The sequence below is a fragment of the Phalacrocorax carbo genome, chromosome 2 (assembly GCF_963921805.1).
Source record: "Phalacrocorax carbo chromosome 2, bPhaCar2.1, whole genome shotgun sequence".
NCBI classification, from domain to species: Eukaryota; Metazoa; Chordata; class Aves; order Suliformes; family Phalacrocoracidae; genus Phalacrocorax; species Phalacrocorax carbo.
In genome coordinates this window covers 167,332,776-167,355,089 of record NC_087514.1, presented here as the reverse complement: position 1 = coordinate 167,355,089, position 22,314 = coordinate 167,332,776, and the positions used below count along the sequence as shown (strand labels likewise).

The window sequence follows — 22,314 nt, the reverse complement described above, 5'->3', positions numbered from 1 at the left end:
CTGCTGTTTGGTCAGTATTTACCTGAATAGCTTACTTGAATCTCACCGTGGAGTGCTGTTGGATGAATTTGGGTGATCGCTCTGGCTCTCTCAAACTGTACCTGATTTAAAATTCAATTTAGTGAATGTATGTTACCTAGATTTACTGAAGACTTGCTTTATTGCTGGCGGGTTACCAGAGGTGAATGCTGTCAAATGACACAACATACTAGTGATGGAAACAATAGCATATGTTTTTGAGAAATTCTGTTTATAATTAGGATTACCAGGGAGTTTTATAATGCTGCTTTTCTCCAGCTCAGTGTTTCTCCCAGTTCTGAGCCAAGGTTTGGGGCACAGCTTGTTAAATATGAGTCTCTGTTTGCAGCTTGAGCTGGGTGAGATCCAGCTTTTTCTTTTTTCCTTCTTCCCCTCAGCCCTCACCTTCCCCTTTTCAAAAGCCAACCCTGCTTCCCCCTTGGATGTGTCGGTAAGGCTTCGCTTGGACGCTGTGGTCAGGAAACGTCCTTCGACTATTAATACGGAAACTTCCAAGCAGTACACATGACGGGTGTTTTGAGTGTATTTTCATTTTGAACAGCAGGCTTTTAAACAAAAGCTGGTGGAAGGCATCATTAACATGCCTTTCACACTTGGGAAATGTGAAACGCTTTTACAGGCTGTCTCATACATCACATATATATACACACGCACACATATATCCTCTATCACTTACACATAAGTGTGTGTGTGTGTAAATGGGGTAAAGCTAACGCCTTCTATGGAGTCTATTTGCCTTTTTCTGCAGTTTGCTTTTGCAGTTTAAATAAAGCTTTGCCTTCGGCTTTCTTCTGCGATAGGAATACGATGCAACCTGGTTATAAAAGGAGACTGGAGATTTTTTTAACCGTTTCCTCTGTCATCTGTGTGGAGATTGCTCTGCAAGCTCTCCTTAGCCCGAGGTGGAACTGCTGCACTGAGAAAGCTGGTGGTTTAGTGGTGTGGTGCTGTGTGTGATGGGAACATGCTTAACTAGGCACACAGCTTCTCGTTTACTTGAGCAAAAAATATTTTAATGGCAGAGGCATGCAAGAGTCATCTCACTGCTTTTGTGAGTTGTTCCAGGTAAAAGCCTCCTGTGTGTGTTTTGGTGAAAGCTTTTTGGATGACCTACAGCTGACTCGGTACGACGTACACTTGCTCCCTCATTTGCATTTCCACTGAAAGTGCTCTCTGTTGCGCAGCGCTCGGAAGGCTTCGAGGCAAAGCTGGATTGCTTATGAGTACTGAGCATCCACAAAACCTCTTGTATTAAAACTTGGCACCTATTTATTTGATTAAAAGCTCAATAATCTTCCAAGAGCTTCTGGTTGCAAGCATAAGATTGATAATCTAATGCCCTGTTTTCTGTCCAGAAGAGCAATAGGATGGCTAAAGCTAGATGCAGGCGAGACGTAGTTGGCTTATTTGTTCCCGTAAATCACTTTATTTTGTGAAATGCCTATAAAGCAAAAACCTGTGTTTTATCCTCAGCACCTAGCAGCAGTGGAAGAAAGGAAGATTAAATCCCTGGTCGCCCTTCTGGTAGAAACGCAGATGAAGAAGCTGGAGATAAAACTTCGCCATTTTGAGGAGCTGGAAACCATTATGGACAGAGAGAAAGAGGCAGTAAGTAGGAGGGCGCTAATCTGAAATTCTGCATTAAATCAGTCACTGCCAAGATCTGTGTCTGCTAACAGCTGGAAAGCTAGCAACGCCAGCTGCTTGTCACCTCTATGCAGGTCTCTCTGCCTCAGCTAGAATTCATAATTACCACCTGCGGTATTGTTTGAGCTCTCTCCTCTATCCAGATCTTCCCTTTACGATAAGCAGCAAACTGGTAGTACCCTAGATTTGCTTCCTAATCCTTACTCCGTCATCTAAGCATGAACGTGGAATTGGTGGAAACCAGCTCTGCCTGCCTTTCTTTCCTGACCCAGTTTAGAGGATTTGGTTGTAAGCATGTAGTTTGGGTTTTGTTTGAAGGGCATTCTCGGTAGCTCTTGGGAAAGTCCTCAAAGTGAGATGCCGTAGCAGGAGGATACGTGCTCAGGAGTAACAGCTTCTCGCTTGGTGATGATGAGGGGTTTGCCTGAGCTGGAGAGGGCAACTGCAGCTTCAAGAGAAGGGAAGGAAGCAACGATGGCAGGAGATGGGGAAAAGGCGGTTGCTCGTAGGCACCAGGAAAGTATCCAAATAGAACAAAGCTGAATTGTCAAATCTAATGAGGAGGTGCAACTGAGGAGGAAGAGGAGGAGCCGGGCAAGCTGTGCAAGAAGGTCGTTAGTTCTCTCCTCAGTCTAGTGAGGCAGTGAGCCAGGGCACGGGTCTTGATTGAGGTCTAGCCAGCTGAAGAAGGTGGTGACACTAAGGGAGCATGTATACGAAGCGGCCCAAGCAGGGGTGTATTTCTCTTGCAGCACAGTTAGCGACACCTTGCTGGAGACTTGTGCATCCCTCAGACCAGGGTATAACATGGAAGAGATGCTGTCTCTGCCTGTCAGAGGCTGGATTACGCATCAATTACTGAGTGATCTTTCGAATATAGTGCAGCAGGCTTTCGGAGAAGCGGCTTCTCTCCAGCTGCTCTAAAGATCACCCAAAGCTTCATTTATATCAGAGAGCAGTCAGATTTTTGTGTTTCTCTGTTGTGTAGCTTGCTCATTTTTTGTCAATAGGCAATTACTCTAGATGTGTGGAAGGTATTGACTCATAATTCTGGGGGCTTTCACACTTGCCCTACCATGCAAATTTAATGGAATTTACATCCTCACTTTGGCCTTAATCACGTTGATAGAGTTTGACAAACTGTGGTCTTTTGTTTTAGCGGAATGTCAGCAAGAATTTCTAGATTGCTCAGCACCCGCAACCATTTCAGTGTTGTGTTTGCATCTGACACTGGCAGCTCAAGAAATGGACCTAACTATTTTGAAAAGGTTCTCTGTAGATTTCTTTCTTTGGGGGATATTTTCTGCTAGGGACAGGGTTTGAGTTTGGGATTTTTCCCATTTTGAGGCATAATACATTTTTAAAAAGGAAAATGTCAATACAGATTTTTCCCCTGGCTTTCTGGTAGTTAAGTTCTGTCTGTTCACCTGCTGTTGTGGATATTTAGTGGAATAATTAAGGAAAAAAATTCCGTAGTGCCATTGCACACTGTGCATGTGTCTTTATTTGCTGCAGTCGTCATCTTATAGTAAAGGTAAGGCGATTCTAAGTGGTGAAAGAAATCTGTGCTGCAGACTGGAGGGTGTTCAATTTTAGGCAAAACACATTTACTTCAGTGTTTAAGCTGTGGTAATTTCAGTGCTGCCAACGCTGTCTAACCAGGGATCCTAGTGGCAGGAGCGTTGGCTGACCCAGAATTCCTAATAGCACACGAGTGCTTTCTTTACCCATTTCTGTTTAGGGAGGAGCGACTTGCTGAAGATGAAATTGCAGTACAGCAATGGTTATTGCATGAGTATACACTGAGTGCTTGTAATAGTCCCTTCTAATTGTGAATCACTTTGCAACAGTGCAAAAACATGCTATGGCAAATTTGAAGGTAGCCAAGAGTGCAGTATTCATGACTGTAAACCTAAAAATTTGGCTGGTTGCACAGGGAGATTGCGTGGCAGGCTGAGGCATGCTGATCTTCGTTCAGGTGCCCAGCCTCGCTCTTGCCTCACATCTGCTGCAGGTGTAACTGAGTTTTGGGAGTTGAAGAGTAAATGCAAATCACTGATAGACTGCCCACCAGAAAATGTGTTACTACCAGTTGTCCAATGCCAGTCTGGGTCTACGGCAGTAGCTTGTGGCCGTAAACCTGCTTCTGAGACAGTTACAACAAACGCAAGAACCTAGTACAGAACCAGGGATTGTGGGCTCTGCACCATTTTAAGACCAGCTTGTGTTATAACTTGTGTTTTGCCTTTTTCCTCCATCCAACTGTCCTTTCTCATCCTGAGGGGAGGGAATGTGTAGAAGAGAAGTTTGCACTGGTTTTTCTAAATACAAGGTGTGTTTTCAGGCACTGGATGCTGCGTAGGGATGCTTGTAAAGACTGGGGTTTTTAAACCGTAGCAGGATAGGGTACCATGAGGAGAGCAAAGCGGGAATATAAAAGAGTACAGAAGGACTATAAAAAGTACGGTGTAGCTGTACTTCTTGCCTAAGCCTTTTTTTCGGGTCACTTGCAGCAATTCTTCTCTGAACTGCCTGCCACCTACGGAATCTGTTTCCACGCATGCACGATTACACCATTGGTGTACATGCCTCTTCGTTTTATCAAGTTCTTCCCGCTAACGTATCAGATTGGTCAAGGAAAAAGGAGTCATGGCAGCATGAATAATCACATTGTAGTCCCTACATGCAGAAAACCAGCCCCCAACAAGGAGTATGTATTATTCATTAGGCCCTGTCCCCATCTGGTTCTGTTGGTGAATGCGTGCTCTGTAGCGTTCTCTTTTCATCCTTGCTTTGTCAGCAGTCAAACTGCTAACACAAAGTATTGATGGAGCTTTGGGATTTTTGGAGAACTTCTGCTAGGTGGGAGTCTCCTTGGCAACCTGGTTTTGAGATGAATTATGGAGTATATCTTAAAATACTCATTAAATATTTGTAAACTAGTCACACAAACCCATGTGTCCAATTGCTGAAGAGTAATAATGTAGAAACGTGTTAGAATTTTTTAAAGAAGTCAAACGATAAGTGCTTCCTTAACCAGGACGGTGATCGATCATGTAAATGCCCAGGAGTAAGAAATATTTTCTGTAGCTTTATCTTTACATTTTGGGCTTGCTTACTCTCTACTTCTGTTCATAATTAAACAGAATAGCCTGTTTCATGTTAATTGGCCTGAATTATGTGAGTTTTTTACATAATACTCTTAATAGCGCAGGTGATTGCTGTCTGGCTGTCATGGTGTCCAAGTCCTACACTTAAAGGTACAGAGTAGGATCCTGCCTGTAATCACTGAGCTCGTGCTATTGCACACACATTCTGCTCTGGTCTTGCCCTAGAAAATCCCTTCAGTTTCCTCTTCCTCCTCGTTCCAACATGCAGAAGATTGAGAGAAAAACATACAGCCTCTTGTAGAATTGTGCTAAGGCTGGATGCTCTGCGCAGTACTCATTGAGTAACGGGTTGTATTAATGAGAGATTCTGTAGGACTAAGCAAGGTGAGTTCATCTGTTCCAGCTGGAAAACGGCCTGGACTCTGTACCGAAACCTGCTGCAAATCAGGCAGTAGTGTATCAATAGGGTAGGCGTTTGATTTGCGGAAACAAGTTTTAAATGTATGAATCTTAACTGTCTTTCTCCCCCACCCCCTATTTTTGATGTAGTTAGAGCAGCAGAGACAACAGTTGCTGACAGAACGCCAGAATTTTCACATGGAACAGCTGAAATACGCTGAATTAAGGGCTCGCCAGCAAATGGAGCAGCAGCACAGTCAAAACCCACAGCAGTCTCACCAGCACTCCAGTGGGCCTGGGATGAACCCCCTTGGGGCACCGGCACATCCAGGCTTACTGCCCCATCAGCAGCCCCCGCCGTACCCTATGATGCACCACCAAATGCCTCCACCTCACCCACCGCAGCCAGGTAAGAGTGGGAAGGAGAAAAGCCTCGCGTGCTAATCACCATTCGTAACAGTAAAACCAGAGGAAAAGGCATTGCCGGGTAAGATCGCAGAGGGTGTAATGGATGGTCTGTTACTTAGTGGTTTATAACGGTGCTGCTCCTAAAGCAGAAACACAGTTTGCCGGAGAGGTGAGCTCTGCTTGCGCTGTGGCTTCATCCTGTCGCTATTGCCCCAGTACCAGATGTGCGGATGGAGGCTGGGAGGAGGTATCGTACCCATGCATACAGATAGCCAAAGGGAGGGAATGAAAGAGAGCCAGGCTCTGCTCAGTAACGCCCAGTGACGGGGCCAAGAGGCAATGGGCACATAAAAAAACTTGAGGGAAAGGACTGGAAGAAGCAGCAGATGAAGGAAGCTCCTTAAGTGCTTTCCTTTGGCAGGACACCCAATTCTAATACGCTCCTGTGCCCTACTCAGGGCTTTGCTTTCTGGCTTCTGCCCTTCGGTTGTACCTGATGCCAGATGAGAGTCACAGAACTGTGTTGGTCAGAAGGGTCACTTGAAAGCCTCCAGTCCAGCCTCCTACTCAGAGCAAGGCCAGCTGGATCAGATTGCAAGGAAATTGTGCTCCTGAGGTTTAGATACAAAGGGTGGAGATATTCCTAATATCGAAGGATGGAGAAGTTAGGTGGCTGCGGGACTCAGCCTCACCTCGGCAAGAGGAACATGCACTGGGCATAAAAACAATGTTACTGCTGTTTATTGAAAACAACTGTTTGTGCTTCATGGCGAAACTAACAGCCCTGCTGTTAAGTAACCAAGTTGCTAACAGTATTTGCAATCCTCACCTTTAAACCATTTTACTGGTAAAAGGGATTGGGACTACCAAATGTTGCACTTTTGCTGTGAAGATGCTTATGGGAATTAGAATTGGGGGCTTTGCTATACTTGCTAAATGTTGTTGAAATGACAGTTTAAAATAGAATAGCTCCCCCCGGCATGGAGTGAGCTGATGTCAGGCCGGACTGCGGCGAGGGAGAATAGCTTTTGTCAGTTTTCAACTGCTTGGCCAGAAACCGTTCTAAAAGACGACCTGATTAGTTACTAGCCAAAAACGCTCTGGAAGATCTTGTATAGGCGGCTGCTGAAGAAGCTGAAACGTTTGGGGTATCGTAATCAAAAACAGGACGTGGCAACAGAAAGCCTGTGGGAGCTTGGGTTTGCATCCTGGGGAAAGACCGATGTTACGTGTGTGGCTTGGGAAAGAGCCGAGGCGCACAGTAAGCTAGCAGGATTTGAGATGACCATGAAAATGCGAGGCATCTAAGCCACCTGCGTGAATCTCCACTGTAATGACACTTGATTCAATCAACAGATGCAGAGTAATGCTCATTGGAGAGGAAGGTAAGGGACAGTTAGCTTAAGCATCTAGATCATGAGGCTGTCTTTCCAAGGGACCAGAGTCCGTGAGCTCCTGGGTTCATTAGGCGCTTGTGGACAAAAACTTAATGCTGATATTATTCTGGGAGCTGTTTTGTTTTCTGCTGAAATTTAATTGGGAGTGTGATAACATATGGCCTGGTTTTAGATTCAGATAATATTGTAGATCAATTTACCTATCATACGCTGTACCGACAACTCGGGTCTGTTTGCGTAGCAATAGAATGGAGAGACGTTCTGTGAAATGGAAAACGGCAAATTGAAAACAGATTAAAGGGGGAAATCATTGCATATCATTACCTCTTACTTACAAGCTGCAATTGAGACTGAAAATGTAACAAGATTAAATGCATTGTTGTATTCACTAGGGGACTAATAAAACTTGATTTCTAATATATTCACATCCCTGGTTCACATAATACCTTATTCAGCCCCATCATAATCATCCAGGCCCTCTGTATCCCCAGTGATCCCTTTCAGCGTGTGTCGTGGGGGGTGTGGTACGGTGTTAATTAGTCAGGATGTCTCTTTTCCAAATTTGATTAAAGTTAGTCAATAGACTGACTTCCACCACCACCCCACCTCCTGTTCGAGGGTGGCAAGCTGATGGATGAGGCGCGGCACTTCTGCCTCCTGCGACTGAAGCATCTGGTGCTGTCTCATGCCTTACAGATACGGGACTAGGATCTTGCCCTTTACCTAGTCTGACAGTTCACTGCTTTGATATTTTTGTGAAGGTGAGAATTCAGAGGCCCTTTAAAAGACTGAGAGTTTGAAGGCAGGCCCCTCTGCTGCTTCTACCATATCCCGACTGACCTTGCCTAGAAAACACAACAGTCCCTTTTCCTCAGGCCCTGCAGAGGCAGTCCTTAAGATTGTTAGAAACGCTTGGGAAGTCCGCAGCTTAGTACCAAAGTTCTTTGGCTTCACGGTGGAGTTTTGTATAACTTGAAGGCAAGGAGAGAAAATGGAAAAGTTCTGTTTCCTTGAGTGAGTTCAAGGCTTAAACTCTGAGCCAGTCCTGGGATTGTGTGTGTGAATAGGGACTTAAGGATCCTTCAGTCCCCAGAAATGGCAACTCACAAATTGACCTGATTTTCTGTTTCGTAGTTTAAGGTATCCAGAGTTTGACTTCCCTTCACAAATCAATCCATCGTCACAGGGTGACTCTGCTGGAAAGATCTCAGTTGCACCCAGGAGACACGAAGTTACTGTCTCCAGAAATCTTACTGGCACGCTGAAGCGGTCAGTGGTTACATTTTTGGGTGCACACACCCCACCACTTGTCATATACATAAAAAATAATCCCAGATCACATTGTGTTGGCCATGTTGAATGTGTTAAATACATAGGATATGACAGAAGTTCTGTAGTATCTTCCCTACTTACTTTCACATTCGGAGGGCAACTGTGGTGTGTTTATCGGACGTGTAACTCCTGGAGCATCAATAGTCCGATACTTCCGTGACAGACCTGTACATACGTAGGTCAGCAGCAAGTTTTGCTGCTCGGTTGCTAATTTGTGGTCCTTTGAAACAAACTGATGAACTTCACCTTAACGGCCACACGTCTGTGCGCTCCCTCACTGCGTGCCTGCCCGCGAGTCTCTGCAGTCTGCGTGGAGGTGCCAAAACGTGGAGGGTGTGGGTAGATGAATCTCACCTAGCAGAGGTAATCCCTGCTGGAGGGGGCTGAGACACACTTGCAGAAGAAATCAGAGAGCTCTTCTCTGCTGCTGTTGTCCTATAGATGAACTTCTGTCTTCGTAGAGCTGTTGGTGTGCTCTTCCCAGTGCAGAGCTTGGCATGCTTTTGTAAGAAGGGACGTTTTCCTTACCAGAGCTCTCAGCTTCTCTCCGGTAACACCCTGCTCTCCTTAAGGTGGCCGATTTCAAGAAACCTCAGTGACGAATACCACGGTGTAGTTCTTCAGTCAGGTATAAAGAGGTTGTTGGAGACTTAGACAAGCCGCTGCCTGCTGGTCTGTCTGACAGCTCCGTGGGAAGAACTGACCCATTGAGTTTGTGTTAGAGAAAAATCTCCAAACAACTTAGCAGTAACTGGGAAGCACCAGTGGGCAACCTTCCAAAACACAGCCCCGCGGGGAAGCTGGAGATGGAAATACTCTTCACCATTTCCTGATCAGCGGCGTGGTTTTACCTCCAGACTTCGCCTTGGTTCTTGCTGATGTTTTCAAACAGGTTTCTGACCTTAATAGTGACTAAAAGTGTAACTGTTGGTTCAGCAGACCATGAACAAAATGCTAAGTCGGATGTCTTTAAAGTGGTGGATGAAAGCTGAAGAGATGGTAGGAAACAAAGTGATGAAAGGATCTGAAAAGGTGTTATAAATGGAAGCCAAAAACCCAAATTCCTGCTTACAGGTTTTCTGGATTCAGAGGCAGAAGCAGTAAAGCCAGATCTCTTAACTAGAAGTTAACAGTGACGCTTAGGTGTCAGTCTCTAGAAACAGCCGGTGAGCACCTGCAGTCGAGGCCAGCCTTTGCAGCGAGCCGCTTCTCATCGGCATGGCCGCGTCTGGTTCTGCCGGACCGTAGAACTCGCTGGGACACGCTGAAGAGCTGAAATCGGCCCAGAGGCCAGTGCCCGCGGGCAGGTTTGGTGAGAGGGAAACCCAGACAAGCCATCAGAGCTCCACCAGCGAGGAGAGCTGTTGGTGAATTCCACTTACAGTAAAAAAATCAAAAATTTTCCGGGTGCCAGTGTACAGCGCAGAGGCAGAGAGGCTTCTTAAAAGGTTTCGCTGCTTCTCCCATGGCTTTTCTTTCTGGGTCTGGGTAAATTGTCTTTTTGCTAGTCATAGCGAGCAACACGGCGTGATGGTTAAAAAGCTCTGAGGTTGGACTAGAGCCTGTTACCAGTTTGCTGTGGCGTCTGGTTTGACCTGGTGCCTGCTTCTCCAGGGCAAGCCTGTGTTTTGAGTTTGGCCGCCTTCGGTTTGCCCGTTGGTGCCTGGGTGGGAGAGATTCTGGTCACCTCGATGACTGGGTGTTGCTGTTCTCGGGCGTGGGCACTGATTTCAGACAAGCCCCATGACCAGCTCCTTTCCCAGATACTTTTTTATACTTTTAACTTCATTTTGAGCTTATTTTGTTCCCTTCTTTCCCCTGGAATGAAGGCTTTTAGAACAGAAAAATAAAATTGGATTCCAATTTCGCTGTGTAAAGCTGTACCTTTTAATTAAAATGGAAGATAAAACTTCCAATTTCTTCCTGTGTTACCAGCCTTGCTGCTGGTTGTGTCCTGTGAAGCACATTATTGATTTCTTTGTGCACTATTCTGGTTATCTGTGAAATGCTCGGTACCCTGTACGAGTGATACTTCTGGTGTGTAACACGAGAAACTGCTTGAAATTCTTGGAGGAAGAGAGATACATATTAATAGCTGTCATTAATTAACTCTTCCCTTCAACGGGGATTTTCAGCTGGTAAATAATTTCTGACCCCAAGCAGAAATGGAATAAGGAGGTAAGGATATACCTTCCACTACAGCTGGATGAGTAACTTTAATAACCTTTTCTTCCCAATATATTTTGCATCATTTTCTGTCAGTGGTTGAAATACTCAAAAGAACGCGTTGTACGTAATTTAGGCGTGTGCTTTTTCAGGTAAGCGTTGTGCATTTCGTTATTTAAAACTTGTGGGTTTAAATCGAGCTACCGGGTGCTCTTTGCGTTCCTCTTGGACTGACTGTGGTTCTGGGATTTTTTTTTGGTACAGATAAGGGTTGTGGTAAATATTTTCTACCAACTGTCAGTGCTTTCTTTCTGCCCACCACATGTGCTGAGCCTTGCTGGCAGGAGACACCAGGGAGTAGTCAGGTAAAAGGAAAGCCAAGTCATGCAGGTGGTGAACGGGTTTGCAGTACGTGTGCGCAGTGCCGTATACACGCGGAGTTGTGGCCCTGCAAGGTGATTCGGTGGTTGGTAATGCAGAAACGTTAAAGCCATGTTGGGTGCTTTCTGGTGTATTCTTGACTATGAGAAAACCTGGCCGGGCAAGAGGCGTTATGAGGCTAGAAGAGTAAATAAGAGTCAGCCAGGGGACAGAGATTCCTCTGAGGATGCTGGATAATATTTTAGTGATTTCCACTGTCGTCTTAACATCTGCAGAGCTTCTCCATGAAGTTTGAGTGGCTCCAAATGCCGTACAAGAATGTATTATTGAAGATGCATTAATATTTGAAGGTTACCGGTGCTGCCCTGCAGAACGGTTGCCCTTGCTGGTGTGACACGCTAAGCAGCTTCTCAACAAAGTATCTTCCATCGTACGTGCTTTGTTGTAGAAAAACAATGGTGAGCCTTAGCTGGGAGGAGCTGTGGGTGTCGGGGCCCCGCGAGCCTGGCATGGGCTACCTCGGCATTCGGAGGGGTCTGGCTTCAGCACGCCGATGCCTCCATCGTCAGCGCCGCGTGAATCGCGCCAGAGGGGAGCGACAGAAACGCGGTATGCAAAGTGAAGTGGAAATTCTGCCTTCCCCCACTCCCCCCGAGACGCAATGCTAAATGAGTTCTTGTGGTTAATTATTCACAGTTCTCGGCTATGGGGTTGTCGGCCGCAGTGCGTGTAGGGGGAGGACGTGCCGAAGGAAAGGACGTGTCTGGGAGGCTGGTTAAAAGTACAGATTTCCGGGTCTTCTGAAAACCGTTCCCAGTGGGAAGGAGCACGTCTCGCAGTGCTGCAGAGCTGCGCTGCAGTGAAGCCGGCAGGCATTCCTGGGAGCGGTTCTCTGCTTGTTCCCCTACCAGGACAGTGAAACGAGTCGTTCCGTAGTAGGAGAGCGGGATTTCCGCAAGGCACGTCCCCTGCGGAGATCAGAGGAACGTCGGAGTGCAGCCTGCTTTGCCCTCCCCGCTCCGAAATCCTGGCTGCCAAAGGAGGGACTCCCTTCACGTAGCACTGGCTGCGTTCGCAGATGTTCTCTTTGAATGGCAAACAGGGAGAGGTGTGCAGGAGGATTTGAATCGGCTCCAGGCTTTGTGCATCGCGCCCCGTCGGCTGCTACAGGGAAACAAAAAAATACTAAAACCGTTTGTCACTCTGGTGCCCCTGAAGTAGCTGATTTAATAGAGGTAGAGGCTTATTTAATAGAGATAAAGACCTTGGAGATCCTTTGAAAACTGTTCCTCATCCATTTCACTGTAATGTGAATCTGCAGTTGGCAGCTTGCTAATAGTGGAACGCTTCAGAGCACGCATTAGAAAATGTCTACAATCTCTAACATTAAAGGGATTTTTTTTTTAGTCTGCTAAACCTTGTTTTATTGAACCTTTTGGCTTTATCTCTCCCTGCGCTTGCCGTTTTTAAGCTCTCCCCGTTATGTAGGTCACACTTCCACATTTTATGCTTGAGACGCTGTTTTGAAGCGGTATCCCTTGTAAAATGAAAAAAAAACACCTGTACAATCTCTATAGAAATAGGACTTCATTTTTGCCATAGCAGTAGTAGTAATTTCCCCTTGCTTAATCCCGGTTTGGTTGGGTATTGCTTGATTACGGCTCAACTTCAGCATTTTGGAGTTCTGGTATGTGATAGGATTGTTCCTCTGCAAGTGCCCTAAGCTAATTTTAAGATAAAACTGATGCATACCGTGCCAGGAAGGCAAAAAATGGACAGCCAGCCCTGTCCTCAAACACAGAGGAGCTGCTCAGCTTATGGGCATCTTCAGAAAAACTGCAGCGCCACTTATTTTTAAATCCCCAAGATGTAAGAGAGGAAAAAGCTCTACAGATTCCTTGATTCAGGTAGGAGGGTGCTTCCCAATGAGCAGCATTATGAGGTTCAGAGTTATGACACACTTTGAATTTACGAAGAAACATTATTTAAAGTTGGCTTAGTTTCTGCTTAGTGGTAATTTTAGCTCGACTGTGGCTGATTTGAATATAAAACACAGTCCCTGAATCTTTGCAGTACTGTAGGTTCGACAGCCTTTCTCTCACTGAAGGAGTGCTTGCCCAGCGTTAGAGCTGAGACCTCATGTGAAGCCACTCGCTGTGTAGTGAGCCTGATCCAGCTTCAAGGCTTTCAGAAGAGGTTTTTCAATATTAATCACTTCATTAGTGCGGAGAGGATCTAGTAGGCATGTGGTGTGAGAAGGGAGACGGCCAAATTGCACTTGGAGAGGTGGAGGATCCTGTCAAGCAGCAGCTCCAAGGCTGGGGACGTTTCGGCTCCCAGATTTCCTGGTCGTCTGAAACAACACTGTGTTGTTCCAATATTTGTTTCTGTTCCCCCATCGACCTTCATTTTGCCAGTGAATACCATCCCTCGTACCTGTGGGTGCCTTGTCCTTTTGCTACAAAGCCCTTCAGGTCTTTGGGCTACGTTTTATCTCGGGTTTCTTGTTTTGGCACGGTTCAGCCCCTGCCACCCTTCTGCCCCTGGCAGTTTGAGTTGCCCTGTATCTGCTTCTGCTGGACTATCTTTGCTTCTGCATGTTTGTAGCTGCAATTGTTTCATTTTCTGTGTTGAAAATATAGGAGTTGTTAAAAATAAAAGGTCTGCTCACAGCCAGGGTTTTCAACTGCATGATAATGTTGTCGTGATGCACCAGGGGGCTGCTGCTCTTGTGCGGTACCCCTTCCCAGTACAACACTGGAGTCAAAGCGTGGGAGGAGCACGAGGATGAGGATGTGCGAGGAAGCAGTGCTCGTCTCATTTGTGTGACCTCGTCTAGATCCGGACAGTTTCCAGTGTTAAAGCTTGGTGTGTGAGCTCTGTTCGTAACCGCAGACAGACGTACCCTCTGCAAATCTGTTAGTGAGTTCCGTGGTGTTACTCACCGCTCTGTCCTGGGCTCTAAGGAACAGACTACATGTGCAAAAGCAGCCACTGAAGATAAACAAGCCACTCTTGGAGGACTTCTGGCACAGGTAAATGGAGCAGAAGAATAGAATTTTTTCTTGGAAAGTAACTACTCTGAGTTGAAGTTGTCAGAACATTTCATAAGTGAAGGGTGTCTGTTACTGAAGTGCCCAGATAATTCCTCTTTTCTTTGGTGTAGGCTGAGGTTGCTGGTGATACAGGAGTTGGTTTTTTTTTTTCCACGTTGTGTTTTTATGATACTTCACCCAGACTTCCAGCAACTGAAATTCAAGCTGCTGTGACTGTAGTGCCACAGGTGGTCATGTAACATCGGGCATGTCAGAATTTCCCACGTCTGCCTCCTGCAAATTGGGGGAAAATCCCAACTCCTGGAGCTTGAGCAGCTGCGTACTCCGACAGGCCGTGCTTTAGAGCTGATCTGTTTGCGCCGAGCTCACACGTAGCCCCAGACTGGTTTCTGCACCCAGCAGCTCTTCTCATCCTGCAGGGCTGCCTGGCTTGTCCGCCTGAGGCTCGACGCTGGAGTTCCCTGGAAGCTCAGCTCTGGCGCAGAACCGGTTACAGAGTCCGCAAAGGGGCAGTTTGGGGCTGTTGCAAACCCAACAGCGTTTCGTGTCTCGGCAGCAGTGACCCTGTAGCTCTTGTCCCACTTCTAATACTAATAGATTACCATGTCTTTAAGTCTCAGCCTGTGCCTGGCTGTTGCTTTCTGTGACAGTGTTCTCATGTTGCCTGCCGTGCCCTTTCTGCCCACTCCTCATCTCGGAGTGAGCTGGACCAAAGCAGATGCACAGATGCCAGAGGCAGTAAATTCATGCCGCGTCTGCTTAAATCTTCAGTTATCTGCATATTATCCGTTGATACGCTTGAGGGCAGGGCTGCCATTCAGGAGGGCTGAGGCAGGCTGGAGGAATGGGCTGGCAGAAGCCTTGTGAAATTCAGCAAGGACAAATGCCAAGTCCTGTACCTGGGAGGGCTAACCCCGAGCAGCGGCTCTGCAGGAAAGCGCCTATGGGTCCTGGTGGGCGACAAGCCGAGTGTGAGCCGGAGGAGACCGGCAGCATCCCAGGCTGGGCGAACTGGAGCATGGGCAGCAGTCTGAGGAATGCGATTATTCCCCGCTCTGCTCAGCAGTTGTTAGGGCACATCGGGAAGATTGGGTCCCCCAGTACAAGAAAGGCATGGATAAACTGGAGTGAGTTCAGCATAGGACCTCCAGAGATGGTCCAAGGGCCTGAGCACTTTCCCTGTGGAGAGGCTGAGGGAACTGGGCTTGTTCAGCCTGGAGAGGAGCGGGCTCTGGAGGGACCTCCCCGCAGCCCTACAACACCTACGAGGAGGTCATCAAGGCAGAGACAGGCTTTTCAGTGACCTGTGGTGGGAGCGAGAGGGGCATAAGGTGGAACACGAGAGGTTTTGACAGGATATAAGGAGGTCAAACACTGAAAGAGGTTGTGTGTGCAGACAGGTGGTGCGGTCTCCGCTTCTGGTGCTTTCAGAGATCAGTCACCTCTTGAAAAAAGCCCTGAGCAACCTGGTGTGACCCTGCTTTGAGAGGAGGTGGGACCAGAGACCTCCTGAGGTCCCTTCCAACCCCAGTTACTCTGTGATGGAGATAACACTTCAGTTCTCTTGCAGCCTGCTTGCTGCTGAGGAGGGGAGGGCGAATGGACCACACTGAGGAACATCAAGCTCAACTTGCCTGCAAAAGGGAAACCAGACTCTGGAGCTCTTACGGGACTTGGTCACCTTGAGTTACCCACACAGGTGTGCCATGTTATTTTAGGAAATGTCCCATCTTTTCTTCCTTCTTCAGGCTGTTGACTTGGAGGTGTAAGGATTCCAAGGGACCTCTCCAAGACCACCTATTCACCACCATCAGAGCAGAAAATACGTTGTTAATGCTGGGGGCAAAGGAGGGGATTTAAGGCTCAAACGCACACAGCTTTTCTGGTTGGCGGCTGCTGCTGCTTTTCAATATATAGTGATGGAAATGCCATGATGTGCGCTGCAGGCCGCTGATCAGCAATGGAGTGCGTCCAGGGATAAATTTCCAGAGTTATTTTCCTTTGTAAATGTTTGAGAAATCTGGCGGTTCCTGCAGAGCTTGACGTCTGCTGCTTGCAGGTACGCTGGTCTTGCTCCTGTGACCAAGCAGCGTCAGGTTGGCACATGGACCTCTTGCTTGCGTGGCCAGGAGCTCCAATACTATGTTTTCGTGGTTTGATGCTTCAGACTCCCTGTGAATTTAAGGTGGTTCAGCACCTCTGCCGCAGATCTCCAGGGCTGTATGAAGCCAGTGGGCTGTGGTATGTTGGATTCTTTTGTGCTGGGACTGTTAGTGGCTCTGGTTTGAGAGTAAGTACTCCCTTCTGTCACCCTGCCTTGCTGTTTCGCAAGGATAGCCCGTCTTTCTCAAAGAGCAAGTTATTGGTTTAATTTACCATGGAACTACAGGCAGAGACAGGCAGCCGAGGGCTAGGCAGGTTACCAGGTGCTCTAGATATCCAAGATGTGCACCTTTTGGAGGGACGTGTCTGGGCTGGGCGGACTTATGTGGTCAGCGAAGGCACCAAACATCAGGGAAGTGGAGCAAGTTCATCTTTTGTGTTGTATTTTTTTTATTTTTCAACTCTCTGTCAGTAGGTGTTCCTGCATGCTTGGGGTGCCCTTCAGAGGTGGTCCTAGCTTTCTGCAGAAGGGCAGTGATGGAGAAGCGTTTGGGATGGCTGGTGGACTTCAGCTCTGCGGGAATGGGGGACGTGGCCATCAGGCAGAGAGACGTGTCTGCACAGGCATTAAGGAGTGACAGTTCCCAAAGAGCAGGGTTTGCTTTAGATCAGCAGGGTTCTTTGAAAGCACAGATCATTATTCTTCTGGGTCATAAATTCCCAAGCATTCAGGTAGAGACCAGCCCACTGTTGCCTTTTTGACTGAGCTCTGTCTGAGGCTGCTCTGTCTCGTGTCCAGGCTGTGCCGACATGCTGGTGGCCTGTATGGTCCTGCCTCTGACCGGAGGATGCCGAGAGCTGTAAGCTGCCTGTTGCAGGCAGTGGCTTGTGAGCCGGCGCAGCTTCCTGACGTCCCAGAAAATGGAAGCTACAGATATCAATAAATTATTACTCAAAGCTCTTAGAATCATAGAACATGTTGGGTTGGAAGGGATGTTTAAAGATCATCTAGTCCAACCCCTGACATGTCCCAAGGGAATATTGAAGAGGGGAATTCCATGTTCCGAAGCTGACTGTGAGTAAGAGTTAATGCTCTTTGTGCTGAAGTATTGACTCCGTCCCAAATCCAGAGCTCCCACTTTCTTGGCTTTAACTGCCGGTGTGGCTGTGATGCTTTTCATATATGTTCAGAGCCTGTTTTTTTGTTCGAGGGTTCTGTCATCACACTTTATTTTACATAATTGCCTGGGGTTTTGGGTGGAATGAGCTCTTCTGAAGGAAGCCTTTACAATCCATGCCTAATAGCTGCTTTTCTAACTAAAATGCTGTACCTTTATGTAAGTGTGTAAAAGTAAATGTAATTGGATTATGCAAAATAATCTCTTTAAATGAGGTTCTAAAGCATCAGTCAGCAAGTTGTAGGTGTCCGAAGCTGAGCAGTTCGAACGGTTCCTTTATGCAGTTGAAACTCAAAGGTCTCTTACAGAGCTGATATGTAAGGAGACTTATTGGAACCCTCCCTCACATCAGAATAGGGGTTTTTATAATGGAAATTTCTTTACAGTCCAGTTTTGTAACTGTATGATTTTAGTTCTCCACTAAATTAATCCATTAGGCTTTGTGGCTGCTCTTTTTCATCAAGTGCTCTTACTTTGACGCCTTGTTATTCTCGTGCAATTTGTTTACCGTGCCTTCATTTAGATGACTATCAAATGCCTTTTTAGTAGGGGTTCGCTTAAAATGTTGGGTTTTGACTGTGAGCGTTGCCTTCCACTTGCCTCTCGTGCTGATGTTTTTGAGAGATAAGTGCCCCGCGGTTCTTCCTGAAGGGAGTCTGTTGACTTGGGGGAAAGAAAAGGCATTTCCTTTAGTGTTTGGAGCATGTACGGAGTTGGATCTCGTGCACAAGACTTCTTTCTCACTGCTCGGAGAACAACTAGACTCTGTTTTTTTTCCTCTTATCACCTCCATGTTTCACATGAGTCTCAGGATCGTCTCTCTCCACTATTCTCACAGGTCAGATGCCGGGGCCTGGTTCGATGATACCTGGACAGCCCATGCCAGGGCGGATGATGCCAAGCGTGTCAGCCAACATCCATCCAGCCGGCGGTGGGCCCCCCCCACCTGGCATGTCGCCGATGTCAGGAAACCTAATTGGACCTCGTGTTCCTCTAGCAGCTCCAAATGGCATGTGTAAGTGGATCTCCAGCAGAAAACGTTTTGAATATACCTGGTGTGGCTTTTCTGCCGTTTGCCTTGCTGCTGGAAAAGTCATTGTAGTTTAAACCCCTTTATCTGCTGAAGGAATAATAGGATCTGTGCACGCTGGCAGGCAAAGACCGGTGCCAGAGGTGTGCTTGAAGCTTTAAGTGCTTGTCTCCCCTCTAGGCATCCAAACGTACTCCATTGTCCTTTATTTTATTTATAACATCCCTTGTTTTATTTATAATGACACTAAGGCTCTGTGGTCATCATCAAAAACCTCTCCTGACTTAGTGTGGAAGAATGCACAGCAGAGGTTCAGGAATTAACTACGTCTAAATCCTTAAATAGTGGAGGTCAGAATATAATTCCGTTCAACGATACCTTACTGAAAGCTTAGCAGCGTGAAATTTGAAAGAGGGAGACCTAATTAGGAAGAAGCAAAAGGTATATTGGGAATGCTCCTTACGTGGTATAAATACTTACACCTCCGAAAATGAAGTTGATTCTTGCTAGCCAAAAAAAGCAGCTGAAGTCAGTAGCCACTGTGTGGGTGTTACTTGAATGAGCGTGAGAACAGCATGGCCAAAGCCAGAAAGCAAAAGAAAAGCTGGCGCGGCTGGTGTGGGATGCTCTGTCGTGAATTCCTCAATAAATTTGTCTGTATTGGTCGTAGCCTGTGACAAGCTGCTGGTCTGCTCCAGCGCAGCTGTCTTCACCCCAAAAATGTTATGCAGCGTAACTGCCACCAGACAGGCAAGAATTGTGATCGCTTGTAGTACCTCTCCCAGAAAATAATTGGGAAAAGCCGTCCCATTTTGGCTGAAGGGAGTTGCTGAGGAGTACTGACTCATCGGCGTTAACCGGCATGAGCATGAAATACTCTGTGCTGGTGCTATTTTAGTTCAGATGTTTGCTCCTTATTCTTCTGGTGCTCTAGCTTTACTTAGTTCTCCTTCCCTTTTTCTGAGCCTCTACCACTGGGAATATCTTATGTCAAGTTGTATTCCTGCTTGCTCCCTTCCCTTATCTTAATTTCGTCTTTTTTTTTTTTCTCCCCTACTAAACAAGTCAGTCATGTTCCATTAACATCTCCTCTCTGTGCACGAAAGCTGGCCTTTTGTATCCTTCGTTTCTTTCCTCCTACTTGCTGCATCTGTGGATTCGTCTGCTTTAACCTACATACACTGCTCAGAGCTGAAGTGCAGGCTCTGTTTATATAAAGTCTATTGTTCTGTCTATTTTAAATAGAAAAGAGCCGTAATCTAAAGGCTCGAGCACGGAGCTGAGAGATGAGAAATGCTAATTCCAGCTCTTGAAAGTTGCTTGATATGAACTTTGCCAGGCACTGAGCTGCATACCTGTCATCTTTTCTGTAAAAACAGGGATTTTTTTTGTTTGTTTTGGATTTTTTTCCTCCCCTTTCGGAGTCTCCACAGTGCTTAGTGGCTGAAAAGCACAACAGGACATGCAGTGGAGCTTCACGCAAAGCTTAAGGGATGGGGATGCCGCAGCCGTGGCCGTTTCTGGGGCCAGTCCTTGCTGCTTTCCCCTCAGACAACCGCATCCCCCACGGCGTATAGGCGTCTGGGGGTTTGCGCTGGGTTCCCTTCCCACGTTCAGCCCCTCCTGGGGTCCTTCTCACTGTTTCTCTGCTGTTTTCTTGCAGATCCCCCTCCTGCGCAGCCGCCTCCGCCAGCAGAAGGGGTGACCCCACCTCCGGCAGGAGCCCCGCCGGCCTCAGCCGCTCCGTAAGCAGTCAAGGAAGAAGGAACTTCTACAGCAACATAGTGGTGACCAAAAATGAATTCCTCAGTTACCTTCTGTTCCCTTGGGAGCTTTTCACCTCCCGTTGGCCTGCCCCGGTCGTGTATGCGTGCGTATACGTACACACAGACAAGCGCGCGCGCGCGGCGGCCTTCCTCCCCCCTCTCCCCGCCGCTCGTAGCCTGGCAATACTCGGCATTCCTTTGGCAAAGCTGTGGATCAAAGGTGCCGGTAGCGCCCCCCATGTTGCTGCTGGGAAGTCCCTTACGCTTTGGGCTGCTTGCCTTTCAGAGTGTGCTCGACTCTGGTTTCTTCCGTCTTGGTGTTTTGAGCTTTGGGTTCTCCTGGGAAGGGTTAAAGAAAAAAAAAAAAAAGAGAAAAAACTAAGCTTTTAAGGTGGAGGCATTAACTGAGCTCTAGGATGTAGCCCATGCCCAGTCCACCTGTGATTTAATGTTTCGGGTTCTCCGGGCAGAGCAAAGCATCAAGACCAGATGCCAAACCAGCGTTTTGAGCAAAGAAGGAAAATAAGGGCGTGCTGTAGCGCAGAGGGCGCAGGAACGCCGGCCGTGTTCATTACAGCTAGCTGATCCTTAAGGACAGCAGCCGAGTCCTGGGGCTGCCTCGCTAACTTATTAAAGAAAATATTGATCCAGCGCGAATGAAGCCAGGAGTGAATCAATTGGAATAAAACCACTCAACGGTAGGAGTTTTCTCGCTCCAGTTTTTACCTTTCTTTTGCCTTTGAAGGTGGTAGTTGAACCTTCCCTCTGAGTAGTTTGGTACAGTAGCCAACTGAGGAATAATATCATGATTTTTAGTCCCTCTTTTTGGAGCATATACTTTTTACTTCTTAAAATGAACAAAACAAAAAAAAAAAAAAAGTAGATAGCGAAGAAGTGCTAGCATACGGGATTGGGTTGGGATGGCTGGGGTGCGAATGCCAGAACTACCTCCTGCGGACGGCCGAGGTGGGCAGAGTCAGCGACCGTGGGACTCGTCTTCGGGACAGCTCACACATCACCTTCCGTGGTCTGGGGGTTGCGGGCGAGGGAACAGCTTCAGCCGGCAAACCTAGGAGCGCTCGCTGAGCGAGACCACCAGCGCGGTACTGCTGATGCAGACCTCCAGGCTGCCAAAACTGCTTGTTTGCTCGTCGTTAGTGACTGCAGGGAAAAAATCCTTTGCCGGCTGTGGTTTGGGTTCTCTGCCCTCTTCTTGGCGTGAGAGGGTGCGACGGGTTTCCTTGCCAAGGGTCTGAAGACTGCTCGCTTATTTAAAGGGTGGCTTTCAGCGACCGAGTGCGAGGTGGTGGTCTAAGGCCTGGCCAGAGAGAGATCTCCCAAATACTCTGAACCCTGCAGAACCACTCATACCATTAAAAAAAAAGAAAAAAGGATTTGCTTTGAAGAGCACTCGGGCGATTGACTCATCGATGTTAACAGCTGAACTTCCCAGGTCCTGAGAGTGCACGAGCGTGGAGTAACCGTTTCTGGGCTGCCTGCACCTCCGCGGCGTGCGCAGGCCGTCGTCTGCAGCCTTGTTACTCCCAGTGCGTAGGAACGATGCTTTCCACCGTCAAGCTCTGAGAATCCACAGTGCCTAGCAGAGACCGGTCAGGGCCTGCCTGCCTTCCACCTCCCTCAAAGGAAATTCATCCCCAAGGTTCCCTTCCCCTCCAGGGTCTTTGGGGTGAGCATGGGATTTTCTGGTTCAGACCGTAGTCCAGTTTAGAATAACCTCAGGTTGTTTTTAGCGTGATCAACTTCAAATATAAAGGATCCAGATGGAGACTATTTTTTACTGTACTAGTGATGATCCTACAGAGTATCTGAATTCTTGACACTGTTGTGTTTCTGTATAAATAATACACGTGCTGACTTTTTCATCTGATCCTGTGTATAGGGCCGGTTTTATTCCTGCAACACAGCCACCCAATTTTGTGAAATAAAAAAAACAAGTGGTTTTTGTACAAAGCTTGTGCCACTTTGTCTGGAGTCTCCTTTCCCTCCCTGTGTGTGGTGGATGAGCTGAGAACTGTCATGTGATACAGATCTATTTTTGGGGGCAGCATCTCAAATACGATGGAGTAAATACAAAGCCTGAGCTTGTTACCCGGCAAGGTGGGCGACACCGAAGTAACGCAGGTAAGCGAAGGCCCCTCACGATGCGCTCGGTGATCCGCCGCTGTGGAAAATGGTGTTTCAGATTTAAAAAGCTTAATGTGGACAAAGGAAAATGAGGCCTAATAGGATTATTTCTGTTTGATTCCTGCTTTCCCACTGTCTTGCTGTGCTGACTTGGACG

At 47.2% G+C, this 22,314-nt stretch overlaps 1 protein-coding gene across 1 annotated transcript in view; it reads left to right on the top strand.

Annotated features, from left to right (window-relative positions):
• The window catches only part of SMARCC1 (SWI/SNF related, matrix associated, actin dependent regulator of chromatin subfamily c member 1), a 91,894-nt gene extending 69,911 nt beyond the window's left edge, over positions 1-21,983 (top strand). The window contains exons 25-28 of the mRNA XM_064445283.1: positions 1,513-1,647; positions 5,346-5,604; positions 18,055-18,231; positions 19,910-21,983. Coding sequence (XP_064301353.1) covers positions 1,513-1,647; positions 5,346-5,604; positions 18,055-18,231; positions 19,910-19,995 — 657 coding nt within the window. The 3' untranslated portion in view covers positions 19,996-21,983. The remainder of the gene's footprint in view (positions 1-1,512; positions 1,648-5,345; positions 5,605-18,054; positions 18,232-19,909) is intronic.
• Positions 21,984-22,314: the final 331 nt, after the last annotated feature.